This window comes from Cebus imitator, unplaced genomic scaffold (assembly GCF_001604975.1).
Source record: "Cebus imitator isolate Cc_AM_T3 unplaced genomic scaffold, Cebus_imitator-1.0 Scaffold33, whole genome shotgun sequence".
NCBI lineage: Eukaryota > Metazoa > Chordata > Mammalia > Primates > Cebidae > Cebus > Cebus imitator.
The window spans coordinates 5,645,516-5,670,169 of NW_016107348.1; the positions used below are offsets into that span (position 1 = coordinate 5,645,516).

General features: G+C 41.1%; 1 protein-coding gene and 1 long non-coding RNA gene across 2 annotated transcripts in view; one reads left to right on the top strand and one right to left on the bottom strand.

The window, feature by feature from the left end:
* LOC119470537 overlaps positions 1-24,392 on the top strand; it is a 35,453-nt gene extending 11,061 nt beyond the window's left edge. The window contains exon 2 of the long non-coding RNA XR_005199444.1: positions 23,293-24,392. This is a non-coding gene — a long non-coding RNA (uncharacterized LOC119470537). The remainder of the gene's footprint in view (positions 1-23,292) is intronic.
* On the bottom strand, positions 1,406-3,172 carry LOC108301269 (elongation factor 1-alpha 1-like). Its single transcript, XM_037737088.1, has one exon. It carries the CDS (start codon positions 3,099-3,101, stop codon positions 1,713-1,715), a length of 1,389 nt encoding a protein of 462 aa, XP_037593016.1. The 5' UTR covers positions 3,102-3,172; the 3' UTR covers positions 1,406-1,712.
* Positions 24,393-24,654: the final 262 nt, after the last annotated feature.

Below are 24,654 nucleotides of genomic sequence, written 5' to 3' on the forward strand. Positions count from 1 at the left end.
ATTAGTAGCATGTAGAAAACATAGCACAATTTATAATGAAATGTATTTATAAAATGTATTAAATTTGTAAAATGTATTTAAGTCTTACCCACATCTTGATAATACCCACAAGGCATCTGAATTTCACTCTGTCTCCTAGGCTGGAGTGCAGTAATGCAATCTCAGCTCACTGCAATCTCTGCTTCCTGGGTTCAGTTGATTCTCCTGCCTCAGCCACCATGCCTGGCTAATTTTTGTATTTTTAGTAGAGACAGGGTTTCACCATGTTGACCAGGCTGGTCTCAAACTCCTGACCTCAGGTGATCCACCCACCTTGGCCTCCCAAAGTGCTGGTATTACAGGCATGAGCCAACACGCCCAGTCCATTTTTTCTTAACCTAATAAATGAGTGTCAGGGTCTGACTTGCAGACCCTGACCCAGCAACAGATGAAAAAAATTCACTCAGACACAGAATACAGTGAAAGAGTGGGCTGGGGTGTCCTTGGCCACTCACAGACACTTCTGAGAGAGACAGCTGCCACAGCCCTGACCAGTTGGCACTCAGGACATTTATTCAGTATAGATTAATAACAGAGGCTCTGAGTCAACACACTTATGGGTAATTATCAAAGGCCAGGTTCCGAGGCCTAAGGCAAGCACCATTTGTGAGTGATACATCTGGTCGCCCTCCCGCCAAGTAGAAAGCAATCGTGTAACAGCTGATGGTCAAAGGTTAGTCTTAGGACCACATGAGTAAACCACTTACTTAGATAAACTCCCTTACATTCCTTTGTTATTTACTCTTGCTAGTCACTCAAAGAGGATTAGGCTGCCTTCAGCAATAACTTTATCCTGAGGCTTTTACAAAACCTTCTGGCCTTCCAAGAAAGTCTGTGACTATTTTCTATAACTTCCTTTATAATTTCTCTTACAACTTTTCCTACCACTCTGACTGAACTCCCACAAATGAGCATCACCTGTCCAGTACCTTCTTCTTCTTAAGGTTGTATGAAAATGGTGGCTATTGTCTAATAGTCCTAACAGCATTCCTGGTGCTTTATGTGTATACTTTATTTTCATTTTCTAACAATTCTCTAGGGTAAGTTCTAATACAATTTGCATTTTCCAGATGAGGAAAGTGAGGCAGCAAGAGGCCCTCAGGCTCCCAGCCATTAAGTGGTACAGCGAAGTTTAAAACCCCTGCAGTCCAGCTGCAGATGCAGCATTTGACCAGCCAGTGCCCTGCCTCACAAATAACTTTCTAAGATTTAGCATACTCCCTACCACCTGATTGCCTACAACAAAAGCTGTAATGTACTTAAATATTTAATATGCCACACTTGCATTGGAAAATATTACAATTTATACCACTTGTAACAACATTTGACCTACAAGACATTTATGTTACCTTCAAATGAGTTCAAATTTTTTTTTTTTTTTTTCTCATTAAACTTTTTTAATGGGTCTCAAAATTCTGTGACAAATTTTTGGTCGTTTCCATTAAAAAGTACTGATTTTAAAAACTAATAACTTAAAACTGCCACAAGCAAAAAAGAAAACCAAAGTGGTCCACAAAACATTCTCCTTTCCTTCTGAAGGTTTTACGATGCATTGTTATCATTGACCAGTCTTTTACTACTAAACTTAAATGGCCAATTGAAATAAACAGTTCTGAGACCGTTCTTCCTCCACCACTGATTAAGACTGAGGTGGCAGGTATTAGGGATAATATTCATTTAGCCTTCTGAGCTTTCTGGGCAGACTTGGTGACCTTGCCAGCTCCAGCAGCCTTCTTGTCCACTGCTTTGATGACACCCACAGCAACTGTCTGTCTCATATCACGAACAGCAAAGCGACCGAGAGGTGGATAGTCTGAGAAGCTCTCAACACACATGGGCTTGCCAGGAACCATATCAACAACGGCAGCATCAGCAGACTTCAAGAATTTAGGGCCATCTTCCAGCTTTTTACCAGAACAGCGATCAATCTTTTCCTTCAGCTCAGCAAACTTGCAGGCAATGTGAGCCGTGTGGCAATCTAGTACAGGGGCATAGCCAGCACTGATTTGGCCTGGATGGTTCAGGATAATCACCTGAGCAGTGAAGCCAGCTGCTTCCATTGGTGGGTCGTTCTTGCTGTCACCAGCAACGTTGCCACGACGAACATCCTTGACAGACACATTCTTGACATTGAAGCCCACATTGTCCCCAGGAAGAGCTTCACTCAAAGCTTCATGGTGCATTTCAACAGATTTCACTTCAGTTGTAACGTTGACTGGAGCAAAGGTGACCACCATACCAGGTTTGAGAACACCAGTCTCCACTCGGCCAACAGGAACAGTACCAATACCACCAATTTTATAGACATCCTGGAGAGGCAGGCGCAAGGGCTTGTCAGTTGGACGAGTTGGTGGTAGGATGCAGTCCAGAGCCTCAAGCAGCGTGGTTCCACTGGCGTTGCCATCCTTACGGGTGACTTTCCAACCCTTGAACCAAGGCATGTTAGCACTTGGCTCCAGCATGTTGTCACCATTCCAACCAGAAATTGGCACAAAAGCTACTGTGTCGGGGTTGTAGCCAATTTTCTTAATGTAAGTGCTGACTTCCTTAACGATTTCCTCATATCTCTTCTGGCTGTAGGGTGGCTCAGTGGAATCCATTTTGTTAACACCAACAATTAGTTGTTTCACACCTAGTGTGTAAGCCAGGAGGGCATGCTCTCGGGTCTGCCCGTTCTTGGAGATACCAGCTTCAAATTCACCAACACCAGCAGCGACAATCAGGACAGCACAGTCAGCCTGAGATGTCCCTGTAATCATGTTTTTGATGAAGTCTCTGTGTCCTGGGGCATCAATGATAGTCACGTAGTACTTGCTGGTCTCAAATTTCCACAAGGAGATATCAATGGTGATACCACGTTCACGCTCGGCTTTCAGTTTATCCAAGACCCAGGCATACTTGAAGGAGCCCTTTCCCATCTCAGCAGCCTCCTTTTCAAATTTTTCAATGGTTCTTTTGTCGATGCCACCGCATTTGTAGATTAGATGGCCAGTAGTGGTGGACTTGCCCGAATCTACATGTCCAATGACGACAATGTTGATATGAGTCTTTTCCTTTCCCATTTTGGCTTTTAGGGGTAGTTTTCACGACACCTATGTTCTGGCGGCAAACCCGTTGCGAAAAAGCCAAAATTTCTTTAAATTAATACCACTTGTAACAACTTGTACCACTTGTACAACATTTGACCTACCACTTGTAACCACTTGTAACAACGTTTGACCTACAGGACAGTTACATTACCTTCAAATGAGTTCAAAATTTCTTTAATTTTATTTTTTCTTTTAATTTTTAAATGTTATGTCTTCTATTTTTTTTTCTGTGCCTCAGTGGATGCAAAGACTTTTTTTTTTAATATTAAGAAATATCATTTGGGTGTGGTGGCTCACATCTGTAATCCCAACACTTTGGGAGGCTGAGATGGGCAGATCACTTGAGATCAGGAGTTTGAAACCAGCCTGGCCAGCATGGCAAAACCCTTTCTCCACTAAATGTACAAAAATTAGCCGGGCATGGTGGCAGGTGTCTGTAGTCTGAGCTCCTCGGGAGTCTGAGGCAGGAGTAATCACTGGAACCCAGGAGGCAGAGGTTACAGTGAGCCAAGATTGTGCCACTGCTCTCTGGCCTGGACAACAGAGTGAGTCTTCATCTGAAAGAAAGAAAGAAAAGGAAGAAAAAGAAAGAAAGGAAAGAAAAAGAGAGAGAGAGAGAGAAATGAAAGAAAGAGAGAGAGAGAGAGATAAAGATTCATTAACTCAATAATGAATAACTTACTGCTCACTTCCCAGATACAAGGCACAAAATTTAGTATGCATAGTCTGTGGGGAAAAAAAAGAACCTCTCTGATAGGAGAGACAGGATATCCATAAGTCATCATAAAATGAAGCAGAAAATAAGTGTCAGCAGAGATGTGTAAATTAAGAGCTAAGGGAGTTCAGGGAGGCAAAGCTGCCAAATTTCGTGGCCTAAAACCCTCAAGAGTATCCCACCTTCTTGAGTGTCCATTGTAATCACTACTGTGTATAAACCATGATGTAATCTCAGAAGGTGTCACAGCAAGGAGCAAGATGTTAGAGAAGCTATTAATAATTTAGCTTTCTTGGTCATGAAGTAAGATGAATTGAAGTTTTAAAGTAATTTCTCCCACTTGAAATCCTCTACCATTTTCTGACAAACAATGCTTTTATTTCTGGGGGTTTTTTGTTTTGTTTTGTTTTTGTTTTTGTTTTTGAGATGGAGTCTTGCTGTCATTCAGGCTGGAGTGCAGTGGTGCAATCTCAGTTCACTGCAACCTCCACCTCAGGGTTCAAGTAATTCTCCTGCCTCAGCCTGCTGAGTAGCTGAGACTACAGGCACCCACCACCAGGCCTGCTTAATTTTTGTATTTTTAGTAGAGACGGGTTTCATCATGTTGGCCAGGCTGGTCTTGAACTCCTGGCCTCAGGCAGTTTGCCTGCTTTGGCTTCCCAAAGTGCTGGGATTAACACATGTGAGCCACCCACACCAAGCCCAATGTTTCTCAATTTTCTGAAAATATTTTTAAACTCCAATCCTTAATGAAATCTGTGCCTAGCATAGTACCTTTTGCAGTAGGTACTTAATAAACATACAACTGGGTGTACATTTGAAAATAAGCTCTCTTACATTGTTCTCAGTAGCTCTTCTCTGTTGTCTTCATCATATTAGATCTGTCTTTATATTCTTTCATTAATTTAGTAATTCAACAAACATTTGTGCAGAAGTAGTAGTCTGGGTTGCTGCCTTTATTTCTCTATACATGGGTCTCCAACCACTGGCCAGTACTGGTACCCATCAGTGGCCTATTAGGAACTGGGCCGCATAGCAGGAGGTGAGCAGAGGGTGAGCTAGCTATTACTGCCTGAGCTCCACCTCCGGTCAGAGCAGCAGCAGAATTAGCTTCTCCTAAGAGCACAAATTCTATTGTGAAACCATGCATTTGAGGCCTGTAGGCTGCACACTTCTTATGAGAGTGTAATGCCTGGTGATCTGAGTAGGAATAGTTTCATTCTGAAACCATCACACCCTTTCCCCACCCCATCTGTGGGACAAAATGTCTTCCACAAAATCAGTCTCTGGTGTCCAAAAGGTTGGGGACTGCTGCTATAATTTGGTCAACTGTTTGAATGGTGGTTCCACTCACCAGAATGGAAACCATAGGAGAAGGGAATATTGGGAAGAGAGGATAGATGAGTTTAGTTGGAACACGATGAATTTGAAGTGCCTGTTTGACATTCTAGTGAAGGAATAAAATAAGCAGCTGGATATGTGGGTCTGGAGATCATGAGAAAGACGTAGGCTTTTAAATATAAAAGATGGCTGGGTGCAGTGGCTCAGCCTGTAATCCCAGCACTTTGGGAGGCCAAAGCAGGAGGATCAAAAGGTCAGGAGTTTGAGACCAGCCTGACCAACATGGTGAAACCACGTCTGTAATTTAAAAATACAAAAATTAGTCAGACGTTGTGCCACGCACCTGTAATCTCAGCTACTCAGGAGGCTGAGGCAGGAGAATCGCTTGAACCCGAGAGGCAGAGGTTGCAGTGAGCCAAGATCGTTCCACTGCACTCCAGCCTGAGTGACAGGGTGAGACTCCATCTCGAAAAATAAATAAATAAATAAATAAATAAATAAAAATAATAAATAAATGAATATAAAAGATTTTAGAGCAGTCAAGCACTGTTGGTGGTATTAAAAGCTATGGAAAAGTGATTCTTAATCTGAGGTGTAAGAACTCTTCGGAGGTCTATCAGTTGCTTCAGGAGCTCCATGTAACCCTAACATTATATGCAACATGCCCTTCCCCAAGAAAATTCCTGAATTTTATCACATTCTCCAGGAGGTTCATTCTCCAGAAAAAAAGGCTCAGAATAAGTGTGAAAAGACAAGTTTCAGTGAGAAACACCGGGCATCTCTAACATTTAAAAAGCGGAAGAAGAGTATAAACAAGACCACAAAGTTTGGAAGCAAAACAGGGAAAAGAGTCACAGAAGTCAAAGGAGGAGATATTGTCAAGGAGGGGGTGGCCAACAGTGTCCCATGCTACAGTAAGGTCGAACAAGATAAGGACAGAGTGCCCTATCTTACCTGCACATTCCTCAGGGTAGGTTCTGTTTGCAACAGGCACTCAGTTCATGTTTAAGGTACTAAAAAAGTATGTCCTTTAAATCATTTGACAGGAGTGAAGTTAAAAGGTGAAATCAATAAAATGATATGCTTATGGCAGGTTCAATTAGGTTTGCCTTTACATTAACAAATGAAACACGTGAAATTAGACAGTTGCACTGTATCAGGTTATTTTATGAAGTTGTGTAAATTGGTGAACTGAATCAATCTCTCAAATACTTATATCCAATGTATTCACAGGTAAGTAAGCAGCCACTTCCATGGAATAATTGAAAAGATATCCATCTCCTTATACTTTACTATCCCTCCTACTGCTATATTACAGTGCCTGAAAGACCAATCATTCTAGAAGCAAGGGCTTGTCACCTGGATTAAGTTACCTCGGAGGTGGGCCACATTAGCTGGCTAATATTTGCACAAATATTATTAACCCACTATGATCTTGAATTGTTAGCTCAAGAATAATATAATGCCTTTTTATTTGTGACCTTTTAAGTTAAAAAAGACTTTATAGATATTATATTGTTTAATACTCACAATTCCTCTCAAAGAAGCAAGTAGTCAAAGGAGCCTTTTAAGGGAGGGGAAAAAAAAGCACCTAAGTCTTTTAAGAAGATGGTCTCTGAAATAGATAGATAGATAGATAGCTGAATAGATAGTTAATAAACAGAGGTTTTCAGCATAATAGTACAAATGATAATGATGATGATACTCTTAGTTATGATACAAGCCAAGGTAAGGGAAGAAAAAGGCCCCACAAACAATGGCTTATACAAGATAGAAGGTGTGTTTCTCCCAGACAGTATTCAGAAGCAGGTGAGTGATTCAGACATGACAGGCAACTTTCCTCCACAGCTATCTAGGAATGCAGGTTGCTGTTCTATCCCCAGTAGGCATCTCCATGGTAGACACTGGTTCATCAGCATCACATAAACCTTCCAGCCTGCCTGAAAGTGGAGAGAGAAAGAGGAAGGCAAGCAAGTTCCTTAAAGGAGGATGTGACCTGGAAGTTGAACACGTCTTTGCTCAAATCTTATTGGAAAGTACCCAGTCAATTGGTCACATCTAGTGCAAGGAAGGTTGAGATTTTTATTCTCTAAGTGGTTAGCCATCTGCCTATCTTAAACTCAGGGATTCTATAACTAGAAAGGAGAAGAAGATAACAAATACTGGGAGATGCTTGGCAGTCTCTGTCAAGCCCTTGCTTTGATGTTTTATAGCCATCATTACAGTAATGGTGCAAATATGAAATTTTGATATGTTCACAGATTTCTAAAAAGGTTAACTGTGGAAAATCAGTCTCATTTTAATTTTGATTATATATAGTCTGTCTATTGAATCCCTTAATACTGTAAAGAAATAGTGGGATCTCTTTGGAGAAGTATTTAAAAACCTCACTATTTTGACTGAGTCTTGGGGAAATTTTACAGTTGCAAAGGCAGCCGAGTTTATCTTCATGACTTTCCTTATCCTTTCTCCTCTATAGAAGATGTGTATGTTCTGGAAATTTATGTTGCTGGAAATGCCACAAGGCAGCTTCCCTGGAGAGTACTTGAATCCTGTGGTGATGGGAGACACAGCTAGTAAACAATGAAAGCTCTAATATCATTTAATTGCATTAGCTCCTGGAATAAAAGAATTAAATATAATAGGATTAGCATAAAAATACTAGAGGGCTGTTTTTCATAATTCCACTTTTGGAGAGGTGGAACCTGTTAGAAGTTGATAAGAAAATTTAGTAGTTTGCAACTTTATATAATTTACTTAACATTGGGTTTTGGTGAGAAATCAAAATTATGAGAGTTGTCGCCCAAGGAAGTAAGAATGTATAACAGTTAAACAGAAGTGTTTTTCCATCACTTCCATTCCTCTAGGAAGCTAGGGAACCTGGATTTAACAAGCTGCTTTTTGTGCATTTATGAAGGTCTTTCTTTTCTTTTCTTTTTTTTTCTTCTCTTCTCTTCTCTTCTCTTTTCTTTTCTTTCTTCCCTTCTTTTTTTGAAACAGAGTCTTGCTCTGTTGCCCAGGCTGGAGTGCAGTGTCATGATCTTGGCTCACTGCAACCTCCACCTCCTGGGTTCAAGCGATTCTTGTGTCTCAGCCACCTGAGTGGCTGGGATTACAAGTGTGCGCCACCAAGCCTGGCTAATTTATGTATTTCTAGTAGAGACGGGGTTTCACCATGTTGGTCAGGTTGGTCTTGAACTCCTGACCTCAAGTGTTCCTCCTGCTTTGGCCTCCTAAAGTACTGGGATTACAGGTATGAGCCATTGCACCTAGCCTGTTATTAGTGGTTTTATTAGTGGTATTCATATAGGAGTTAAAAATAAATTATTTAGGCAGATAGTGAGGGTAAGGAAGTCCTCAGTAAGGTTTTCCTTTTAATGAAAAGCAGCCCCCAAATCATTTTCTTTTCTAACAAAGAGCAGCCTGTAAAATCAAGCTGCAAACACAGACAAGCAAGCTGGAGGCTTGCATAGGTGAATGCTGGCAGTTCTGCCAATAGGAACGGGCTACCTGGGACTAGGCATGTTCAAAATGGGGCTCCATCTTCCCTTCTCTTTGCCAGCCTCGTGTACAGTAAGGAGCAAACGAGATGGCACTGGCCAAGTGGAAAGTTCACTTGCATAATAAGATTAGGGTGGGGCAACCAGCCTTCCCTGTGCCCTGTGTAAACGTCACACCTGGTGAAATCAATCTGTGGGCCCTATATGAATCAGATGCTGCCTTCTCAGGCCTGCCTATAAAATCTCAGTGTGCAGCAGGCCAGCTCATCCCTTTCCGATGCCCCTCTAGAGACTGTGAGAGGGAGGCGGGGGGGGGGGGAGAGAGAGAGAGAGAGAGAGAGAGAGAGCGAGAGAGCTGCTCTCCTTTTTCTTTCTTTTGCCCATTAAGCCTTCGCTCCTAAACTCACTCCTTGTGTGTGTCCATGTCCTTAATCTTGGTGCAAGACAATGAACCCTGGGTATTTACCCCAAACAACAACAACACTTCAGTATGTTCTAGAACAGTGCTGTCCAATACAGTAGCCACTAGCCACAGGTGACAGTTGAGCACTTGAAACGTAGTTAATTCATAAGTGCAAATAGACTTGGATTTTCTTCAAGGTATTGATTTCAAAGACTTGTTATGAAAAAATAATGTAAAATAATGATTTTTAACATTGATTACATGTTTAAATGATACTGTTTGGATGTATTGAGTTAAATAAAATATATGATAAACACTAATTTCACCTGTTTCTTTTCACTTTTTTAAATGTGGCTACTGGAAAATTTTCTATTACATTGTGACTCATTTCTCCAGGACAGTGCTGACTTAAAAGCTAAATAAGAGAAAGAACAGGTGATCTTTTCCGCCAGCTTTTGACCTATTCTAAGAACAAAGGTTATAGAGGTTTTTTGTTTGTGGTTTTTGTCTATTGTGGTTTTTGAGACAAGTTTACACTCTGTCACCCAGGCTGTAGTGCATTGGCAAGATCATAGCCCACTGCAACCTCAGCCTCCTAGACTCAAGCAATCCTCCCTCTTCCCAAGTAGCTGAGTCTACAGGAACATGCCACCATGCCTGGCTAATTTGTTTGTTTTTTTGTTTGTTTTTTGTTTTTGGTAGAGATGAGGTCTTGCTTTGTTGCCTAGGCTGGTCTCGAACTCCTGGCCTAAAGCTGTCCTCCTACCTCTGCCTTCGAAAGTGCTGGGATTACAGATGTGAGTTTTAAACCAGCAGCCTCTCTACCTGAAGTTCCCACACATACCAAGTCAATGCAGGATCAATGGTAGTGTAGCCCAGAGTCGTCAGCCTTGGGCTGAACAATTTCTAATGATGTGTTGCTACTTTGCATGATGTTCCTTTCCATTTCTGGACAATTCCAACTACCAGAAAGCCCTTCCTCTCATACTGGGGAGAAATTTGACTCGTTGTAATTTCAACTTCTAAGATTTTTTATTCTAGTGTAATTAAAGTATCTAATCCTTGCCGTCTGTCTTTCTGTTTAATTCCATTTAAAAAGTACAAGGTAGTATGTAAGGATCTATCAACAGCTCTCAGCCTCTTCCATCTTCACCAGTTCAAATCTATTCCTCCCCAGGGCAAAGAGAATAATCCTTCTTCTCTCTTATTTGACACATTCTCATTTGTCATTAGTTTTTTTTTTAAATCAGAATATTCATTTTCCAAAGTTCTGCAGATACAAGTTTGTGGAAGAAAGCAAGAGTCATTATAAGAAGAAAATATTCAGTAAGGAACTGACCTCTAAAAAGTTAGTCTGCGCTCAAACATTACTTTCAGTTAAACACCAGTGTCTAGGACACAACAGATTATCTTAAAGAGAATAATTTAAATATCAAAGGATTGAGAAGCACCATGGGAAAATGGATGAAGCCCTTTAAAAAATGACTTTTATGATAGCATAGCAAAATTCATATGATGTGAATTATCTCATCATACCGTCAAAAATTTTGTCAGTAAAGGGTTTGGCAAAAAAAAAAAAAAAAAGGCAGCACATTCGTGTGATAGACTGAAAAACATGGCCTTAATATATTTCATTACCTCTCATCAAAAGCTGGAGTCTTGGCTGGGCATGGTGGCTCACACCTGTAATCCCAACACTTTGGGAGGCTGAGGTGGCCAGATCACTTGAGGTCAGGAGTTTGAGACCAGCCTGGGCAATACGGTGAAAACCTGTCTCTACCAAAAATACAAAAATTAGCCAGGCATGGTGGTGCACCCCTGTGATCCCAACTACTCAGGAGGCTGAGGCAGAAGAATCTCTTGAACCCAGGAGGGGGAGGTTGCAGTGAGCTGAGATCACGCTACTGCACTCCAGCCTGGGCAACAGAAAGATACTCTGTCTCAAAAAAAAAAAAAAAAAAAAAAAGTTGGAGTCCCCTGGTCACCCTTTGAATCTGGCCTGGTCTTCTGATTTGCTTTGGCCAATAGAACATGGTGGAAATGACAATGTGTAAGTCCAGAGCTTTGGCCTCAAGACCCCTCACAGCTTTCCCTTGTGGTCTCTTGGAATGCTCCTGCTATGGTCAAGGAAGCTTATGCTATTCTATTGGATGGTGGGCGACTGCATGGGAAGAATGGTCCAGCTGAAAAATAGCACCAACATCCTAGACCTGTGAGTAAGGCCACCTGAGACCCCTCCAACCCCAGTTAAGCTGCCAGCTGGTTGCAGTCACATGGTTCACCCACAATTATGAGAAAGGAAAAAGTTGTTATTTTGCACCATTACGTTTTGGGATGTTGAGAACTTGATTCGTCTCTTTGTTGATTCTAAGATTAGTGCACAAGTGAAATGAAAGCCGATGTTTTTATTTTTTTATAATCAACTTCCTTCTACTGTTATCTCTCTGACCTCTGTCCTGTGTCACCCTCTTAGACACTCTAACCACATGGCCTCCTTTCTGTGCCTTGAGCATGCCAAGGTCAATCCTGCCTTCAGGACTTTCTTCTAGCTTTTCCCTCTGCCTAGAATGTTTTACTCAAGATATTCACTTTGCTAATTCCCTTACCTCCTACAAAGTCATTACACCCCACTAGGACATTATTAACCTATGCATTTATCTCTCAAACTTTAGTTTTCATGCTTGATACTGTAAACAAAAAATAAAATTCTAAGGCCTCCCAACCATCTGAATGGACAGCCAGGGGTCTTAAAATTTAACCTGAGTGTCTGTTTCAGGCCATGATGAAAAGTGGGGGTCAAACATGCCTCATTATAGCTCTCTGGCACTAACTCAACACAAACTTTAAGTCTGATAGGAAACATTTTGCAACCTATTCTCTCTGAAGCCTGCTAGCTAAAAGCTTTATCTGCATAATAAAACTTTGGTCTCCGCAACCTCTTATCCTAACCCAGACAGTCCTTTCTGTTGATCTCAGGTCTTACAGACAAACTCGACCAATTGTCAACCAGAAAATGTTTAAATTTACCTATAGCCTGGAAGTCCTGTCCCACCCCTTGCCACTTTGAATTGTCCCGCCTTTCTGGACCAAACCAATGTATTTCTTAAATGTATTTGATTGATGTCTCATGCCTTCCTAAAATGTATAAAAGCAAGCTGCGCCCCAGCCACCTTGGGCACATGCTCTCAGGACCTCCTGAGGGCTGAGTCACAGGCCATAGTCACTCATATTTGGCTCAGAATAAATCTCTTCAAATATTTAACAGAGTTTGACTCTTTTTGTCTTCAATATTATTCTTTCCAAGTTTTGCCCCTGATTACTTTTCTTTAGTTAATTCAATAAATATTTGTTAGAAAATGTTAGTTGAATGAATCAAGGAATCAATGGAATCACTGGAATCAATGAACGAAGGAAGAAATAGGAATGTAAATTTTTCATCTTGGAAACTAAGATGCTGCATTTTCTTGGATGCTACTACATTTTCTTTATCAATCCTGCATCCTTTACTTTTGAGAAGAAAAATCCCAAATCATTATCCTGCTATTCCCTCCCTCTTACCACTCTTGATGCTTTTAAGTACTTTATGATACCTTGTAAGGCCTCTGCAGTGGTTTGAATAATGGCCCCCCAAAAGTTATGACCATGTCCTCACCCCTGTAACCTATAAATGTGATCTTACCTTGATAAAAGATCTTTGCAGAGTAATTAAGTTAAAGCTCTCAAGATGAGTTCATTCTGGATTATCTGGATGAGGCTGAAAGATAATGACAAATTTTTTTTTTTTTATTTATTTTATTTTTTTTTTTTGGGACGGAGTTTCGCTCTTGTTACCCAGGCTGGAGTGCAATGGCGCGATCTTGGTTCACCGCAACCTCCGCCTCCTGGGTTCAGGCAATTCTCCTGCCTCAGCCTCCTGAGTAGCTGGGATTACAGGCACGCGCCACCATGCCCAGCTAATGTTTTGTATTTTTAGTAGAGACGGGGTTTCACCGTGTTGACCAGATGGTCTCGATCTCTTGACCTCGTGATCCACCCGCCTCGGCCTCCCAAAGTGCTGGGATTACAGGCTTGAGCCACCGCGCCCGGCCGACAAATTTTTTTAAAGGAAACGAAAGAGGAGAAGACATAGACGAGTAGGCCACATGAAGACTAAGGCAGAGACTGGAATTATGCAGCTACAGACAAGGAATGCCTTGTAGCCACCAGGACCTGGAGAAGATAAGGAAGGATTTGTCCCCAAAGCATTCAGAGGGCGCACGGTCCTGCTGACACCTTGATTTTGGACTTTCTTTTGGACCGAGTAGCCATTATACTTCTTCTCGATATCCAGGTTCAATTGAAGGTATAAAATGTTAAGTTCTTCAGCTCAAAATAAAATCTCTACTCTGCCTCTATCTTGGTAATTTAAGCAAATTATTTTGTCTCTTTGGGTCCAAGTTTGGTCATCCCTAATATTAAAGTGGTAAATTAGATCAGAAGATCCCAAAATGACATCTTGAGAAATTCTGTTTTAAAGGACATGAATGGGTGTGTCCTATAACACACCCTGATCACAACCACCAAAGCCAGGGACGAGGGCGGATAAAGTTCTGTGTTCAACTAACTTTGGGAAATGCTGGTCCAGATCTATGCTATATCACCCAGGTGTAGACACCTGACCCAAATTAGGTTTCAGAGAGTCTCTCTCTCAGGAATTTTGAATTGAGATTCAGAAATTATAGTTAGTCTTTCCTAGTTCCTAGAAATAAGGATAAATAAACTTAGGGCCTATGGTGCGGTCAGCAATGCTTTCTATGCACAGAAAAGTAGAGAAAGCTATACTACAGATAGGTGAGAATGGAGATGTGCAGAGAGAAACAAATAGGAGATGAGACAGCCACAGACACAGTGAAAGATGGAGGAATTATTCCAGATGGATTTGGGGTTCTTCAGTCTGCATGAGACACTTTATAAAATACACTTAATTCTTTTCACCTAAGCTAGTTTGAGTAAAGTTTGGTTACTTGCATCCAAAATAGCATTGACTGAGACAGGAAGATTAGCACTTGATAGCTAGCGTCTTATTGGTGCATCTAAACTATATCAGAGAAAAGAACTGGAAAACAAACTCTAACTGAAGTCCTGGGATGGGGTTAAAGGACCAAGCAGGTAATAGAGGAGGAGAAAGCAAACTTTGCATACTTCACAAGACTTTCATCATTCACAACACTAGTTTTGGTAGCAGGATATAAAATTGAGTGCATAATCCCTATTATCAAGGATTTAACTACAGCGTTGCCAAGTCCAACAAATTTTTTCAAAAATTTTTTTTAATTTTAATTTTTTGAGATGGAGTCTTGCTATGTCACCCAGACTGGAGTGCAATGGTGCAGTCTTGGCTTATTGCAACCTCCACTTCCCCAGTTCAAGTGATTCTCTTGCCTAAGCCTCCCAAGTAGCTGGGATTACAGGTGTGCCCCACCACACCCAGTTAATTTTTGCATTTTTTTTTTTTTAGTAGAGTTGGGCTTTCATCATGTTGGCCAGGTTTTTTTCAAACTTCTGACCTCAAATGATCTCTTGACCTTGTGATCCGCCTGCCTCAGCCTCCCAAAGTGCTGGGATTACAGGTGTGAGCCACCACACTTGGCCTCTCCTTTTTAAAATAGATATTTCTTGATAGTAGCTGTGCATAATTTATAAAAAGTCATCAGGTATGTTGGTTGTTTGTTTGTTTGAAACAGGGTCTCGCTTTGTCGCCCAGAACAGAGTACAGTGGTAAGATCACAGCTCACTGCAGCCTCAACCTCCAGGTGATCCTCCTGTCTCAGCCTCTCACATGTACCACCATGCCTGGCTAATTTTTGTATTTTTTGTAGATGTGGGTTTTCACAATACTGCCCAGGCTGGTCTCGAACTCCTGAGCTCAAGCAATCTGCCTGCCTTGGCCTTCCAAAATGTTGTGAGACACCAGGCCCCGCCAGGTTATCAGTTTTAATTAAGTGGAACAAAGTTGTTACTTCCATGAGAAGTGTGTCTCCAATTTCTACGGGTTTACTAAACTTTAAAGGGTAATCATGAGGTTGTCTTGTTTATGATGTGTTTAAAATGCTTTCTGCTCCTGTGTTTAATCTCAACTCTTTGAGAGTCTGGCAATTTTATCTCAGGTAATTTTTCCCTACAAAGAGAAAGATTCTATATGTGGTTTTGATCTAGAAACCACTACTGTGAAAAAAAATCAAAAAGGACATGTTTATGCATCAAAGGATATTCCAGTGAAAAATTTAAAACTCAGAGGGCTTTTCAGACTTCAAATAACCATATGTTGTGTTTTTCACAGCATGTTATATTGAGCTTTAATAAGTGTGATCTCTTTTGTATTTGTAATTACTTAAGGCATATCGAGCAAGTAGAAGTGGGCTTAACTGAAGTTGTCTTTCATGTTAGCCCTCTTGGAGGATTCCTCAGTAATACACAGCTGAAAGTATAACCTCGGAGTTACTAACTTCCAACTGGGCAGTCTGTCACATCTCACCATGCCCAGGTGCTCAGGTTCCCATGGTGGGGAGAAAGCTCCCCACTCCCCACCCACCCCCTCCCAAAAAAAAAAAAAAAAAAAAAACAGTCAGGGCATCACCATAGGAATGCTGGTGAAGATTTGAGTCAAGGTTAGAACTTCAGAGAGTAGCAGTGTCCTTCAGAACGTACTCATCAAATGGTTATTTTAGGGAGCCAATTTTAACTTGGCAAAAATATCTGGTAATTTCTTCCTTTCCATTTATATATAACTCCCATTTATACATCACTGCTGAAGAGCCCAGGGATGAGAGTAAGTGCACCCACAGAATCCCTTAGCCTATGGGATTCTAGGAACACAGAGGACCCTTCTACCAAATTTAAATGCAAATTTAAAATATTTTTAAGAACACGTTTGTCTGATTTTGCTAGTAACACATCTTCATTGTGGAACATAAGGGCAAGGAGGAGAAACAGATGACAATCATAACTGTTTAAAATCTCACCACCCCAAGCAACTGTTACTATTCCAGTAAATATTCTTCTAGGCTTTCTTGCCTATGTATATATGTTTAGCCTTCTTGTGACTATGTTTTTAAAACCCAAAAGCATAGCTAAGGCTTTCCCATATTATTACAATTTGTAAACAGTTATTTTTAAGGTTGCTATACCCAGATATATTGAAAATAAATTGCACAGCAGAGAGATTCAAATGGCTCTTCTTGCTGTTTTGAAATTCATCACAGCTGCATCTGTGAGTTTGGAGATGTGTAGTTGAAGAAGACAGTTATCTTTCCTTTCCTTTCTTCCTGCAGTTTAGGAGACTCAGACTCTACCTCGTTAGATGAGTGACACAGGTTATATCTTGCTGGGGATGATGGCATTCACCTTCTACATGCACTGGTGGTGCAGAAATCAGGGCCAGGCACAAGCCACATTTTCAATAATCATCTAAACCATTGTATATTCATAGTATAGTCGTAGCCCGCATTGATAAGATTCTGGTCATAGGCATAATTTTCAATGACTATTCTATCAGTTCCAGTTTTTGGTTGCAGATAACACTTTTGACAATTTAAGCAATGAATTAAAAAATTTAAATTAATCCAAATGTGCTCATCTCATGGAGGGCCCAAGAACCAGGCCTGAAGAATCTGTACCACTGAGTCTGGAGGCTCCTACTGCTGCTAGAACATTTCTTACTGCCACATTGAGAGCTGTATATCTATTTACCATGATCCACCACCCTCAGCAGAATAAATTTTTCATAGACATCTCCTTCTTCTTATCAGACTATTGAACTAAAATTTTGTAAGAGTGAGTCTGACTACCCATGCCCTACCTGCAGGGAGAGTGGCAACGGAAGTTGATGACTTCTAATTTAAAAACAGGTAGACTTATAAGGGGAGAAATTTCCCAGATACAGTATAGGAAGGCTGTTTGTAAGCTGCCAGGCAGACAAAAAGTATAACAAAGTCTAATGCAACTAGGTAATGCTTTATTGTATAAATGTTTCATAACACATTTTATGATTCCTTTATTATTGAAAATTTGGGCCATTAAAAAATTTTTTTGGGTCAAGTTATTAAGTATAATTTACTAGTAAGTAAAACTTCCTCTTTTATGTAGTTTATTCATTTCGGTATATGGGTTTATTAGGTTGGTGCAAAAGTAGTTGCATTTTTTGCCATTAAAGGCCAACAGAGGCCATTACCTTTAATGGCAAAAACCACAGTTACTTTTGCACCAACCTAATATGAGCACTGGCATATATAATCATGGAGTAACCATCATAGTCAAGATACAGAACAGGTCCATCATCCCCCGAAATTCTCTAACATGCTCCTCCTTAGTCAGTCCCTCCCCTATCCCTAGCTACTACCAACCAGTCATCCATTTTTGTCTCTACAGTTTTTTTCTTTTTCAGAATGCTATGTAAAAGGAATAATACAGTATGTAGCCTTTTTGTCCAGCTTTTTTCACTCCTAATTGTTTTGAGATTCACCCATGTTATTGTGCATATCAGCAGGGCATTTCTTTTCATTGTTGAATAGTATTCCATCACATGGATGTAACACAGTTTGTTTATCCATTCATCAAAGGACATTTGGGTTGTTTCTAGTTTTTGACAATTATAAAAACAACTATAGACATCTGCAGAAGATTTTGTGTGAACAAAAGTTTTCATTTCTCTTCAGTAAACACCTAGACGTAGTATTACTGGGTCATATGGTAAGGGTATGTTTAACTTTATCAGAAACTGCCAAATTGTTTTCCAAAGGGGCCATACCACTTTGCATCTCCGCCAGCAATGTATGAAAGTTCCAGGTGCATTTTCACCGACACTCAATTTTGTTTTCATTTTAGCTCTGGTAACGTGTTAAAAATAATATTGATGCCAGCCGGGTGTGGTGGCTCCTGCCTGTAATCCCAGCGCTTTGGGAGGCTGAGGCAGACAGGTCACTTGAGGTCAGGAGTTGAAGACCAGCCTGGCCAACTTGGCAAAACCCTGTCTCTACTAAAAATACAGAAATTAGCTTGGTATAATTGTGGGCACCTGTAATCCCAGCTACTTGGGAGGCTGAGGTAGGAGAATCACTTGAACCTGGGAGGCGGAGGTTGCAGTGAGCCAAGATTGTGCCACTGTACTTCAGCATGGGTGACAGCAAGACTTCAACTCAAAATAATAATATAATAATAATAATAATATTGATACTAATCCTTGATGAAATTCCAGGACTGAAAATAAAATTGTGGAATAAAACATGGGAACTCCAGTGAAAAGCTATGCTTTTTTCCTGTTCTCCCTGCTGTGGTTTGAGAGTATCTTCCCAAAGTTCACGTGTTGGAAGCCTGGTCCTCAATGAGGCAGTGTTGGGAGTGAGGCCTAATGGGAAGTGTTTGGGTCAGGGAGGCATATCCCTCATGAATGGGTGAACACTCTCTCCTGAGAGTGAGTGAGTTCTCACTCTTGCAGGACTGGATTAGTTACCACAAATTCTTACAAAGCAAGGCTGCCTCTTGTGTTCGGTCTTTTCATACATGTGGGCTTCCCGTTCTACTTTTCTACCTGGCCATGAAGCAGCATGAGGCCCTCACTAGATACAGTTACCCATCTTGGACTTCCCAGCCTGCAGAACCATGAGCTAAATAAACTTCTTTTCTTTTTAAATTAGTCGGTCTTTGATATCCTGTTTTAGAAACAGAAAATGTACTAAGAAATCCCCCAACACTCATAAAATCTCATCTCCTTGGAGACAGGAAGAAAATATGAATGAAGTCGGAGATAGTTGTTAGATGTGTTAGTAGTTGGTTACCTGACCAATCCAAGAAAGTTCCACATAGGAGAAGTTCCCAAGGAAAGAGCTAGAAGATCCATCTTTTATCACGTTTTTATTTATTAAGGTCTTTGAAATTTGGAAGGAAAGATATACTTGCATATGGAGGGGAGGAAATAAAAGCCACTTGGAAGTCCAAAAGTTAGTAATGATATATGCATTTCCTTCAGTGACTGTGTTATGACTTTAGGTATTCCTTTGATTTCTCTAGCTTCCAGATTTGCCCTTTGTATTGAATCTTCTCCTCTGGGTTGTGATTTGGCCGCGTTCCTGGATTCTGCATCATCCCTTATCTACTGCCCATCCTCCTTGAACAACTTAGTACCAAACTCACTAACTCTCCTGGCTTCAGACCTGCTAATGTCAGCATTTTGACAATTGTTGACTTCAGACCCAGCCATATCTTCCAATTTTCACCCACCCTTGCCTGAATGCGTGGGACTTGACATTATTCATAACTTAGATGGAAATAGTGATGATGAGTAAATAAAATTTATGGATGACATAAAGCCAGGAGAATAACTAATGTTGCCAGAATTAGAATAGCGATTTCCATAGGCTGGAACAAAGAACTGAAGCTAACAACGTAAATTGTAGCTGAATTCCAAATTTAGTTTTAAAACTCAGCTGTATAAGCAGAGTCGGAAGTCATGAGCTACCTCTGCTTCATATGGAAATGACATAAGGTTTAAGCAGATTGCGTTTCATATGAGTCATTGGAGTGCTGCAGTAAGTAGGATTGCCAAAAAAATAAAACAAAACAAACCCACAACCTTAATTTGGTCTAAAGTTACATTGGTAGACACAGAGTAGGTTGATCAAAGTGAAGAGGATCCCACTTTACTCCACCAGTCAGACCACATTTAGAACATCAGACTCAGTTTGGAGTAACACACTCTACAGCAGACAAAGACAAACTGGAGTGTGTTTTCCTTCACATCTCATTGCAATGTGGTTTGTCTTACCAAGGTACTGATGACGTTTTTGTAAGCCAATGGACACATTTCATGCCTTTTACCTGCTGAAATCTGAGAGACCACATGGAGTAGAGCCCCGTTGTCTGAGTTGTGGCTAGGCTACACTAACATAGAGCCAGCCAGCTCCCACACATGTTGAGAGAGCAAGCCAGGATCAGAAGAACTGCCCACCTGATGCTTGACCTGTAGTCTTCTGAGCTTACCATTTTGAGGTATTGAGTTTTGGAGTGGTTTCGTTTTGTAGCAATGGCTATATCACATGCCGAGTTCCACTAGTTACTAGCTATGTCACCTTCAGGAAGTGGCTTAACTTCTCTGAGCCTCACTTTATTCAACTGTGCTGAAATGGCTATTACACGTGATCTCTTTTAATACTCGTAATAATTCTGTGATGTGAGTGCCATTATTCTCATTCTACAAAGAAACAAATTCTTGTAAAGGTTACGTGATTAGCCCAGGGTAATACGGTGAGTTGACAGCCATACAACTTTCTCATAAAGAATCTCAAAATAAACCAAGTTTGTAGGTAAGTTAATGGAGAATTTCCAAATGCAATTCAAAAAGTGGGAGAGGTTCATTTATATTAAGAGTATCTCCCTTAAGTTGAATAATTGAAATTTTCAGTGCAGCAAAGATAACTCAGAAATCTGAATGTCGTGAAGGTCAAGGGCTCATTGTTTTGCCACTCTATTTCCAGGGCCTAGCCGAGTCTGTAGCACCTTAGTAGATATCAATAAATATTATTTGATATTAATTAAAAATATTTATTGATGTCTACTAATGAATCCATGATTGAATCCTGACAAATGGTCCATGGAGAACACCATCTATTCTAACAACTGAATCAAAAATATAATGATTCAAAACTTGAAGCCTCCAACAGATGGAAACAGAAATACCTTCCTTTCTTCCTCCATATGATCTTTCTCACACCAGTGTGCACAAAAGCTGTTCCTCACATGGTCCAGGCAGTAGCGCAGAATGAGGACACATGGGGAGGGGAAAGTTGAAGTCTCACCAGGAGAAGCCATCTCTTAGCTTCCAAATCACCTCGGTGTCTTGTAGGAATTCTTCCATGTTCCCACCCCACCTGTCTTGTTACTCCCTCACCCCAACTTGGAGTTGCTAACACAGAGAGCTCTCGCTACTGTACATGTACACAGCTTTGTGTGCAGTGCAGAAGTAAAGAAACAATGGAATCGCAGAAGGTCTAGAGCAGAGGACCCCGATTCCTGGGACGAGTGTGTGGGGCTGCCATAGAGATCTTGGTACAATTTTCCTTCACGGTAGGCAGCAAGATTTTGGATGTTGGTTTGTGACAGAGAAGAGATAAAGGAGGCAAGAAATGAAGAGCAGGCTTAAGAAGTTCAACAACCAAACTTGACATTTCTTGAGTAGACTCAGGAGCTGCCCTACATTTGTGCTGCCACAACGCTTCCTCCTCTTCTTGCAGAACCATCACTTGCTTCTCAATCTTCTCAAATGGACTGAGCTCCCTAAACAGTAGGGTCCATATCTGCTTCTCTGTTCCCTGCCCATCCACAAGAGAAGAGCTTGCCGGAGGCAGATGCTGTCCATGAACTCTTGGGCATTTGCTTGTGTTTTGCAGACTTGGGTGCAATTCAAGGGTGATCTTCTCAACTTTTTGCATTGATTACATCATAGAGACCCTAAGAAAATCCAGTGGCAGCCACTGTGCTGAGAACTGGGAGGTGGTTCATAGTGCTGATAGCTAGCTTGACTTGGGGGTAACTTGGCTCTGAAGCTCCCTTCCGGAGGCGTGGGTATGCACAAACATATGGTCAGTTTTCATCACTGAAACGGAACTCTCCCAGTAGGCTGAGGATAAATAGTTACCAGCTTCACAGCCACTTATGGCATGCTGAGGGATCATCAGCTATATATCCACTTGTCTCCTACATCTAGAATGGGTGATATTCATCTATTCTTTCATTTTTTTTTTTTTTTTTTGAGACAGAGTCTTGCTCTGTGGCCCAGGCTGGAGTGCAGTAGCATCATCTCAGCTCACTACAACCTCTGCCTCCTGGGTTCAAGTGATTTTCCTGTCTCAGGCTCCTGAGTACCTGTATTACAGGGGCCTGCCACCACATCCAGCTAATTTTTGTATTTTTAGTAGAGATGGGGTTTTGCCATTTGCTCAGGCTGGTCTTGAACTCCCGACCTCAGGTGATCTGCCCGTCTTGGCCTCCCAAAGTACTGGGATTACAGGTGTGAGCCACCATGCCGGGCCCCTTCAACATGCATCAAACATTTTCTATTGAGCTTTGTATTCCTCTGCTATGATTACAAAGATTAAAGACAGAGTACCTGTCCCAAAGGCACGGGCCAGGTCAATGCTGCAACAGAGGATGACCGCAGTGGGCAAGAAAACTAGGGTGAGAGTTCAGAGAAGTGTGGATTTGGCCTGACTCATCCTGACACTTACGGGAAAAGTGGGAATTGGCCAGATGGAGATGAGAGAGATACATGTTTTTGTCAGAAGGAAGAATGTGGCAAAGATTCAGAGGTGTTCAAGCAGGGGCAGCTCCAAGTGTGGCTGAGGAGAGAATAGCGTTAGTTGACCCTCCCAAGACTCATCGGTCCTGTCCAAGCCACACCCAATAAACATATGACCTCAGAAAAAACTCTGCAAACAGTTTCAAATCAACCTCCCTGTCCCTTAATTCCAGTCTGAATTTTGGCTCTAAGTGGAAGGTCTGAGGGGGCCACTCTGGAAGGGATTCTTGCATCTTGGACGTTTGGTGTGGAACGAGGAGAGGGAATGATTAATTTTATGCCCCACCAAGTACCCCCCTCACTGGTAGACTTGATTTCTCCAATGTTTGTTCCTCTCTCACCTGAAGCTATTGGTGTGACTGGAGTTAAAGCTGAGATTATAGACAAGATGTAGGCCAGGTGAGGAGGTAAATACTCATTCGGGGTTCTCTCTGGCCAGGTCCACCCTGAGAATCTGAGTTTGCTGATGTCAGGCATCATGTCTACTGTGTTCACTTGTTTCTTCACCACCCACTGGAGTGCCTGCTTATACTAGGGGCCAAGTCATTATTTTTTGGATGAATAAATCCACAGATAAGTGAGCAACTGTGGACATGGCAAATAAATATTGTTTTATATATAATTACAGAAAGAATGAATGTTTCGCTCAATGTCACCCACTGGAAATAAATTTAGGTTTGAACAGCAGTTCAATTACATCAAGAGCAATTGCCCACTGCTGTTTGATGGATGTGATCCAATTCCTGGAGAAATAAGCACATGCATTATCAAAGCATAATTATACCTGTCATTAAGTGGCTTCCCTGCAGATTCCTTCCTGACAACAGAAAAGTAAAAGTTCCATAATACAGTAAGAGTGACTCACCTTTTCATTTCAGAGGGCTGTTCCTCCCAACTCAAGTGTGACATCTGCTTAAAAGATGAAACCAGCCTCATTCCAAATGAATGACATCTGGACAGCTCTTCAAGGATGAACATTTTATTTGAATATAGGCACTTGGCAGAGTAAATACATGGTTACAAAGTGTTTTAAGTTTACTTGCTTTACATAGTGACCAGAAAAGTCAATCCGCTGCCGTGTAGATTTTTTTTTCTTGATGTTGCGACTTTAGAAGGCAAAGCCCTAAACCCGTCTCTTTATGGTAACGTGTGAAGACACATGTTGCACTGAGTGGAACTATTATTATGAAGTCAATCATGTTCTTCCATTCCCCACATCAAAATTGCTATGGATCACATATCACTTAACCTTATTATGAGGAACAAAAATCACTTTTGTCTTGGAGAATTGTGAAACCTTTTGAAATCACTAGCTCTGATATAGAGGACTACAAAACCAGACTTGAGAGAAGTTTTATAATAAAATATGTAAGGCCAGAAAGCTTTTGGACAAATTGGAATCTACCCTTGTAGTCCCCAAAATCTTTTTTTTTTTTTTTTAAGAGAGTCTACTATGTGTAATGCAAGGCACTACTCTCTCTGCTCAAAGCTACAAGGGAAAAAATGACAAGCCCAATTTTTTTCAAGGAAAATATATTTTCCTTATGAAAGGTCAGTAGTAAAAGAACTAGTTTAAAGTCAGGGAGTTTTTGCCAAAAACCATGTCTCAAGGTTTTATGCATTTCTAATGGCTTTGCCCATAGGAGAGATCCCCAGAGCGGCACACAGAGGCTTTTCATGCTGCTCATTTAGATCAGAATAACCTTGCTCCAATCTGGAAACCACCGAAACAACACATACAAGTCTGTATGAAAAGCAAAATGAACTCATGGTGATATGAAGTTATTCCATTCAACATGTTAAAATGAATACAGAGCATTTTAAATGTACTCTAGTTTCCCGTTCCATCTTCAAGTGAAATAATCATCCTGCTTATTCTAGAAAACTTGTCTTTTTTTTTTTGAGACAGGTTCTCATTTTATTGCCCAGGCTGGAGTGCAGTGGTACAATCATAGCTCACTGCAGCCTTAACTTCCCTGGCTCAAGCAGTCTTCCTGCCTTAACCTCCCCAGTAGCTAGGCCTGCGGGCACGTACCATTATTATTTTCTGTAAGGATGGGATATTGCTACGTTGCCCAGGCTTTTCTCAAGCTCCTAGGCTCAAGTGATCCTCCCACTTCAGCCTCCCAAAGTGCTGGGATTATAGGTATAAGCTACTGCATCCAGCCCAAGAACTTGTCTTTAGTGAACTAGGTATAGAAAATTCTTTGACTATATTCTGGAGTACATCCTGACAAATA